This window comes from Bison bison, unplaced genomic scaffold (genome assembly GCF_000754665.1).
Source record: "Bison bison bison isolate TAMUID 2011002044 unplaced genomic scaffold, Bison_UMD1.0 scf7180017864484, whole genome shotgun sequence".
Taxonomy (NCBI): domain Eukaryota; kingdom Metazoa; phylum Chordata; class Mammalia; order Artiodactyla; family Bovidae; genus Bison; species Bison bison.
The window spans coordinates 4,436,298-4,445,096 of record NW_011495044.1 but is presented as its reverse complement, the minus strand read 5'-3'; the positions used below and the strand labels follow the sequence as shown (position 1 = coordinate 4,445,096).

At 51.2% G+C, this 8,799-nt stretch overlaps 1 protein-coding gene across 1 annotated transcript in view; it reads right to left on the bottom strand.

The window, feature by feature from the left end:
• Window positions 1-5,873: 5,873 nt before the first annotated feature.
• Window positions 5,874-8,799, bottom strand: part of COL9A2 (collagen, type IX, alpha 2) — a 15,217-nt gene continuing 12,291 nt past the window's right edge. Inside the window, exons 27-33 of the mRNA XM_010862813.1 lie at window positions 8,652-8,696; window positions 8,530-8,562; window positions 8,177-8,323; window positions 7,854-7,908; window positions 7,350-7,538; window positions 6,519-6,596; window positions 5,874-6,073 (exon numbers count right to left, since the gene is read on the bottom strand). Coding sequence (XP_010861115.1) covers window positions 5,874-6,073; window positions 6,519-6,596; window positions 7,350-7,538; window positions 7,854-7,908; window positions 8,177-8,323; window positions 8,530-8,562; window positions 8,652-8,696 — 747 coding nt within the window. The remainder of the gene's footprint in view (window positions 6,074-6,518; window positions 6,597-7,349; window positions 7,539-7,853; window positions 7,909-8,176; window positions 8,324-8,529; window positions 8,563-8,651; window positions 8,697-8,799) is intronic.

Sequence of the window (8,799 nt, the reverse complement as noted above, 5' to 3'; positions counted from 1 at the left end):
ATGTGTCCTAAAACCCTGTGAAGCCAGGACTGTTCCCACCCAGCGAGGGGGATGAAGCCTGCACCTTCAGGAGAGAGCTCCCCTCTGGCTGTCTGCCTGATGAACGACAAACAGGGAAGCTCCACTTAGGCTGAGGACCCAGGGCAGGGCTCTAGAATGTAACGCACGACTTACTAGGGAGCCCTTGGGTAAGAAGCTGACTGAGCTTTTATGTCTCTCATCTGTTATTTAGTCAGCACATATGGTGCCCCACACGGTACCAAGCTCTGCTCTAGGTGCTGCAGGATGCGTGAGCAAATAAACCATAGAAAGAGCCCCACCTCATGGAGTTTACATTCTAGGGTGGAGAAACAGACAATCAAAATAGAAATTAGATAGTAATACATGTCTTAGAGAAAAAGGAAGGCCTGAGGTGTTTGTGGGGTAGGAGGGAAGTTGTGGAAGTTGTAATTTTAAACAGGATGGTTGTAAAAAGGTATCACTGAAGGTGATGTTTGAACAAGGCCCTGAAGGAAGGGAGTGAGTGATCCCTACAGGTGTTTGGGGGAAGAGCATTCCAGGAAGAGTGAACATGAACAGCAAGTGTAAAAGCCTTGATCTGGGAGTAAGCCTGGTGTTTTAGAGACACCATGAGGCCAGAGAGGCTGGGATGGGGTGTTCTAAGGAGATACGGCAGGAGATAGTCTGAGGGGCAGACATGCAGCAGACTTAGAGGGCCTTGTAGGCCACTGGAGGGACTCAGGCTTTGGTAGACTGCAGAGGGGAAGCCATTGGAGGGCTCCGGGCCAGGGAGTGGCATGATCTAAGTGTTAACAGGATCGCTGGTTACTAGGGTGAGGAGCAAAGGTACAAGCTGGGGACTAGTTGGGAAGCTCTTGCAATACTTCCAGCAAAAAAGTAAAAATGGATACTAGGGTAGTAGGGAAGTGATGAGAAGTGGTTGGATTCTGGAATTTTGAAGGCTGAGCCAACAGGATTTGCTGATGGATCAGACCGAGGTACAAGAAAGAGTGGAGTAGAGAATGTCTCCAGCATATTTAGCTTAAGTCACAGAGAGGATGGCGTTGCCAGTAACCGAGATGGCGAGCAGGGGGATTTGGAGGGGCAGAGCATCTTAACATTTTTCTCATGTTAAAATTGAGATATCTACAGACATCTAACGGGGGATGTTGAGTGAGCAGTCTGATAAATGAATTAAGGGGAGAGATTCAAGCCAGGGAGTTTAGGAGGAATTTAAAGCCACTAAACTGAATGAGACCACAAGAGGAGTGAGAGAAAAAGATGTGTCCCAGTCATGTGGTCCTCTGACTTTCACGTGCTGGGGAGATGAGAGACCCAGCAAAGGAATCTGAGTAGGACACGGTGGTGAGCTAGAAGCCAAAGTTTGTTTTAACTTTTTTAAAACAACTTTTATTCCCATAAAAAGGAGGAAAAATATGGGATGGTAGCTGTAAGGAGACATGGGATTGAGAGAGACTCATTTTTTAACATGACAAATGGGGATAATACCTGGTTTTTTGAGCTATCTTAAGGGTTGAACGAGATCACGTTTGCAGGGCGTTTAACACAACAGATAATAAGAGCTCGATAACTGATTAATAACAATGATAATGATATTAATAATTCATCATAATTGCTATGGTGTAAATAAGTACAAAAACAGAAGTGCCTAACGCAGCTGGCAGTTGGGGTGAGGAGAGAGTTACTAGAGGACATGATTAACGTTTCAAAGAGAAGGAATCAGTTAGACAAGGGCAAGGGGGTACAAAACTATGAGAACATGGGGTACTGGGGGACTATGAGATGTTAGTGTGAGAAGTGAGGCTGGAGAGGAAGAGGGCCACGTGTAAAGGCCTGTGTGCCATAATAAAGCAAATGGATATTATCCTGAATAATACAATCAGGCATTTAGCAGATATGTATTAAATCCCTGCTAAATGCCATACATTGTTGTAGGCTCTGAGGGTACAGCAGGGAATAGGACAAGATCCCCTGCTTCATGGAGCTTATATTCTTGTTGAAGAGACAAAGAACAGCACTCAAAGAATGAATGAATAAATATTTGCTAAACAAATGAGTGAAAAGGTGGTCAACAGGTTGGAGATGAATTTGCAAGACAAGGTGAAGGCAGATAGAGTTACAGATGATGCAGGTTTCACAGTCCTGGGTACTAGGTGGATGGTAGAACTAGATACTAAGATAAGGGACCCTGAGGAGCAGGTTAGGGGCAGGGGGCAACCAGTTTTGGATGAGTTGAGTTTGAGGTGCTTAGTAGAAAGGTATTCAAAGGGGCAGAGGACACATTTCTCCTCATCCACTATAATTGGTTGTAACCTCATGAACAGCATGAGAGTGGCGGCTCCAAAATCACTGCAGATGGTGACTGTAGCCATGAAATTAAAAGACGCTTACTCCTTGGAAGGAAAGTTATGACAACCTAGACAACATATTAAAAAGCAGAGACATTACTTTGCCAACAAAAGTCCGTCTAGTCAAGGCTATGGTTTTTCCTGTAGTCATGTATGGATGTGAGAGTTGGACTATAAAGAAAGCTGAGTGTCGAAGAATTGATGCTTTGGAACTGTGGTACTGGAGAAGTCTCCTAGGACTGCAAGGAGATCCAACCAGTCCATCCTAAAGATCAGTCCTGGGTGTTCATTGGAAGGACTGATATTGAAGCTGAAACTCCAATACTTTGGCCACCTGAAGTGAAGAGCTGACTCATTTGAAAAGACCCTGATGCTGGGAAAGATTGAGGGCAGGAGGAGAAGGGGATGACAGAGGATGAGATGGTTGGATGGCATCACTGACTCAATGGACATGGGTTTAGGGAGACTCCGGGAATTGGTGATGGACAGGGAGGCCTGGCATGCTGCGGTTCATGGGGTCGCAAAGAGTCAGACACAACTGAGCGACTATAAACACAACCTCATCTCTCACATTACTGCCTGAGTTCCGTCTCCCGTCAGATCCGCAGTGGTATTATATTCTCACAGGAGCATGAACCCTTCTGTGAACTGCACATGCAAAGGATCTAGATTGCTCGCTCCTTATGAGAATCATCTCAAAACCATCCCCTCTAATCCCCTGTCTGTGGAAAAATTGTCTTCCAAGAAACCAGTCCCTGGTGCCAGAAAGGCTGGGGACTGCTGCTCTGGACCATCTTAAGAAATGCCTCAGCCACACACAAGCTGAGACCAAATCCCTTCCTGGTTTGATGATTGGTGAGGTCCTCTCTGAGCATCCTGAACATGGTTATACATTCACTGAATCACTATTTTATTGAGTACCTGCTATGTGCCAGGCACTGTTTTGTTTTTGTCTTTGAAAGTCTTTTATTTTTCTCTTTACACATGATTTTTTCCCTACGTATAGGGTATGTATGCATATATGTATCTTTGGTGAAACGTTTAAATTCTACTCAGCACATTTTGATTATATAGTCTTATCAACTATATAGTCACTTATGTTTTACATAAGCTCCCTACCAGGCACTGTTCTATGTGGTGGGGAATGGAGTGGCCTATGAGACCAGAGTTTCTGCCTTTATGTGTTATTTGTTGTATATGTTGAATAGGGACAAGTGCTAAGGAAAAATAGTAAAACCCAAGATGAATGTCAATACTGGGGTAGGGATGAGAAGGTCACTTTTGAGTAAAGACCTGACCTGAGATCACGGACTATATTTTGGCAAAGAGCTTTCCAGGTTCAGAGCATAAATAGCATGCATGTGGCACAGCATGTTTGAGGAGCAGTGCAGGGGCTCGAGCAGCTGGAAGGAAACAAACCAGGGTCCAAGCATGGACATGAGATCAGAGAGGCTTGTAGATCGCAGTAAGGATGTGGGTTTTTCCTGAGTGAATCACCTCCAGAAAGTATCAGAAAGGCTACCTGTCACTAGTCCCTGGGAGTCAGCCCCCTTTTGGCTCCTTCAAATGCCTCTGAGTCATAAGGAATGAAGTGTAACCCTGCTTAAGATCTGTGAATCATGTAATTCAAATCCTCCAGTAGACCTACTCAGAGAAAGTCACAGAAAGGGACAAGAAAGGAGGCCAGCAAACCTCAAGGACTAAGTAGACTGGCTCTTTAAGCCCAAAGACTCAGGCACCAGGACAAGTAAAGAGCCATGGCTTTGGAAAGGAGAATGCTTCCATCAGGTATGATGACCTGGGAGCCGGCTCGGGCCGGTCTTCACTGCCCTCTGCAGCCCTCATCCGCTTCCCCTGCACTGAACGCTCAATTCTTTCTGCATTCCAAGTGTCCCCCCAGCGGCCTACGGCAGCAGCAGGGCCTTCTGAGGGGCCTGGGATGCTGTGATTCAGGGTTTGCGAAAGCACTGGGGGTGAAGTCAGCTCTGTGGGCCCCAGGGCTACCTAAGAGTAGCCCTCTGTCCCTGGAGGGGTAAAGGAGCTGAGAAGTCACCCATGGTGTGTGTGTGTATGGAGGCAGGGGAGACTGTTGAGGGGAGTCCTGGCCTCTGCTGGTCAGGGGAAGAGAAGGCTGCTTCAATACAAATGGGGACATGCAGCCAAGTTTGGGGTGAGGTGTAGGAGGGCCCAGACTTCATCAGATGCTGGGACCTCAGGCTGGAGTTCTTATGTCTCCTGGAGGGAGCCAGCACAACTCTTCAATAATGGAGCCAAGGGGCTGGTCACTCGCTGAATTTCAACAGCTCCCACCATCACATGGGTCGGAGGCACCTGCCACACCCTTTTCTGCTCCTGCTGCTTGGAGTAGCCTTGCTGGCCTACACAGTTAGTGAGGCTGGGAGCCCCCAGCCGGTCACATCCGAGCCAGTCTCCCCTGGATGTCCTCAGTGAGAGTGGCGAGACCGAATGTCACTTCTGCTCTCATCATCCAGGTTCAGGTCTGTTTTTCTCATGGACCTGGTAACCCCTGGAAGAGCCAGGTCCTCCCATCTGTGGCTGCCAGCTCCTGCCCCAAGACCAGCACACGCTGAGTGCCAGAACTCACAGAGGACCTCCTGTGGGCCAGGCTCTGGCGAGACACTGGGTACTCTCTACAGGATAAACGAGGCAACCTGGGTCCTTGCCCAGCTGTACAAAGGCTGGGAAGGGATCTGCCCACAGCGAGATAGCAGGTCACCATCCTGACTCTACCTGCAGTGTTTCCCACAGGTGTTCCTAAAATAGGCCAGGCCACCCTCTCAGTTCAGGATGTGCCCACAGGGAAGCACCCCACCTTCCACCCTCCCCCTTCAGGAACCCCTGACCATCCTGCTCAGGTCATGGGGGCCCACCCCTAACCTACGAAAAATTAAGCTCAGCACTCACATCTTGGCTTGTACCCAAGTTGAGGGTTTTTATTTACAGAAAGGCCTGGGTGGATCTAGGGTTTGGTGGGAAAGGGTGATGCCAGGAAGGGAAGGGAGATGGGTGTTTAAATACTCAGATGGGAGGAAGGCAGGTAGGAAGCAGAGGACTGGCTTAGGGATGGTCCCCTCCGGGCAGTCACCCAGTAAGCCTGGGGGCGAAAACGGGATCAGGAACTAGCAAAGGCCTCGGTCCACTTGCCCCAAGGACAAGATGGCCAGTGGAGGATGATGCAGATTAAGGACACATTTGTTTTGATGACATCCGAGCAGTGCTCCAGGAACGAAGGCCACCCCATCCTCTCTGGACCGTGGACTCTCCAGTGCCATGTGCCCTGTTGGCCTCACCTTTTCATCTGATGCCCTCCCTTCCCTTCCCCCATGTTTTAGAATTTCCTTTTCCTCAGGACTCCTGGATCCCAGATGGAAGGTCCTGGAAAAGCTAGTTTCCTGGACTGAGGCATGGGGTGCATGTCCACCCAGAGGGGCCTGAGTCCTTTCCCCCCCAGGATGCCCACTGGGCTCTGTCTTGGCCTGATGCTCATGGCCCCTTGATGGATCCAGGCTCCGTGAGGCGTCCAGAGGCATAGGCTGAGGCTCCAAGGCAGGCCGCAGGTTCACAGAAGCCTGGCAGCCCAATGGGGCCTGGCAGGCCAGGTCGACCTGCCTCTCCTGGGGCCCCTGGAGCCCCTCGATCTCCATCTTTGCCATTGATTGCCTGACCAGGCCGGCCAGGCAGTCCTATGGAAGGGAAAAGGTCAAGACATCAAGGCCTCCTCCTATCTCGGCCTTCGAATTCCTCAGTCTCTCAGGGAAACTGAAGTCAAGGACACCATAGAAAGAAGGGACTCTGCCTCAGACATGGTTCTAAAAGAGTCATGTCTCATGGTGCGTTACTCCCAGTCAGTGAGTCGGGGGAATAAAGGCCCCTTCCCTTCCCTCCGTGAAGCAGATTTTTGTGTAACCCAGGAAGTCCTCAGAATCCCAGCTGTCCAGTTCCCAGCCAGACCTGACCCAGAGGCTCCCAGCTGCTCCGAAGGGATGCAAAAATGGGATGCGTGGAACTGAGTTGGCCTCATGTTGTGAGAGCATGAGGGAGGCCTCCATGGAAGAGATCCAGTTGTCTCAGGTCATTAATCCCAGGACTGAGGGACAGGACTGCTACTGGGCAGGGCCAGGGTCTTACCTGGGATCCCCGGGGGCCCAGGCATCCCGGGGTGCCCACGGCCAACTTCTCCCTGATCACCCTTCTCTCCACGTTTTCCTGCAGAGAAAGAACCGAGCCTTAATTTTTCAGAATAGGAAAAATTTTTTTTCTTCTTTGCTTGCTATTTAATTTCTATTTCACACACAACAATTATTTCAGACAGTTGGAAATGACTGCAGAACTGATTAAACAAAGGCAAGTCCAAAGAATGGAAGACTATAAAGCTGATAAAGTTCATTACAGGAAAGTGTCTGATAATGTCAACAGTCGGCATTTAGTATATACCAACTCCATGTAAATTACCTCTAAATGTAATCCTCCTGGCAACTATGAGATTGTTGCTATAAATATCTCCATTTCACAGATGATAAATCTAAGACCCAGGAATATTAATGGGTAACTTGTCCAAGAGCCACAATGAGAAAGTGAGAGAGTCTGGACTCACACCTGCTCTGACTCGAGCTTGCCTTCTTTACTGTTTTGTTCATCTGCCTCCCTACTTCTAGAGACATGGAGGGATGTTTATGGAGTATCACTAAGTCAATTTAAAATCGAAACAACATCCCCCCCCCCCAAAAAAAAACCCAGGCTATAAATTAGTACATTTGTTTCTATCAATTTGCTACTGAGAAAGCAAGCCCAGGAGTGACATGGGAGAGCCATGGGTGAGAACTGTATACCTCATCCTAGAAAGGGGAATGATGAAAGATAGAAAACAGGAGGCTGAGCCATCAGCCAGCATAACTGAGACCCCAGGTGGCTGGTCTTGGCCAAATCGCCATCTCTTGGCCACCATAGAATAGCACTTACCCTTGGGCCCAGTGTTGCCAATCTGACCCACGGCTCCCACGATGCCAGGAACACCCCGAGGGCCAGGGTGCCCATGGGGTCCCTGTTTGCCTGGGTACCCAGGAGGCCCAGGGGGTCCTGGGGGACCCATCATCCCAGTCGCACCCAGGGCCTCCCGCTTGGCACTCACAGCCATTTCTGCCAATTGCTCTGGAGAGAGGGATGAGACAGAGAAGTCTATAAGATGGGTGTGGCTCAGAAAAACTGGGAAGGCAGAGCATCCTGGCCTCTGGCCATGAGGTGTGCAGACAGAACAGCCAGGGGTCAACCTCCCCCTTCCTCAGGCTGTTCTGCAGACATCAAAGGTCCTGAGTGGGTGAGGACATAGGTAGGGTCCCCAACCCCTTGGAGGCAGAGCTGGAATGGCCACCCACGGCTCGTGACTCTCCCACAAGGCCACATGGAGAGTCTTCTGAAGGGTGGCGATGCCCTGGAGGTGAGAAGGAGGAGTTGGTGCCCCCTCACCTTGCAGCATCTTCAGCACCACGTCCTCGATGTGCTGGTCACTAGCATCTCGGCCCTGAAAGCAGAGGTCTTTCAGGAAGAAGCCCCCGGCTGCCAGGTCTGACTGCTCTGGTGCTATGACCCCTTCCTGTTCCCATTTTCTTACCCGAGGTATTTTCAGCATCTGACTGAAATCCCTCCAGCACCCACTCCCATCCTCTCTGATCTCGGGGCTTGGTACCAGCCTCAGGGAAGGAACTCCCAGCCTTTGAGGGGATAAGCAGCAAGCAACCCAAAGAGGCTCGTTCCCTAAGAGACTCCTCCTCCCCTGGAGGCCAACTCACCGCCACGCCCTGCCTCCCAGGCTGTCCGGGCAAGCCTCGGTCTCCAACCAGTCCTCGAGGGCCCGGAGGCCCCGGGTAGCCCTGCACCCCCGGGGCGCCCGCATCTCCGCTGGGGCCGGGGTAGCCAGGTTCTCCGCGGACTCCTTGCTGCGGGGCGGGTTGGGTTCCCAGCGGGAATCAGGAGACAAACGCGCAGGGGTGGGGGTTGGGGGTTATGCAGGAGTAGGGGAAGGATGGGGTTGGGGGCAGGGAAGCTGGGGGAGTCACGGTCCTAGTCCCCAGCGGCGCTGAGGCAATGGGGGTGGGGGGGCGGCAGAAGCGGGGAAAGGTGGCGTCACAGCTACAGGACTCACCTGTCCCTTGGGGCCTGGCTCGCCTGACTCGCCCTGTAGGCACAAGGAGATGCTGTCCCGAGGCGGTGGGGTACCCGGGCCCGCCCGCTGCTCCCCTCCTCCACCTCGCGCAGCCCGCTCACCTTCTCGCCTTTCTCTCCTGGGAGGCCAGCCACCCCCGGGTCGCCCTGCAGATTGAGACAGGGTCAGATCGCGGTGGCCCCGCATGGCGTAGGTGCGGGGGCTGCACTGGCCTGTGACACTCCCGCTCCCACATCCCGATGCGAAGCG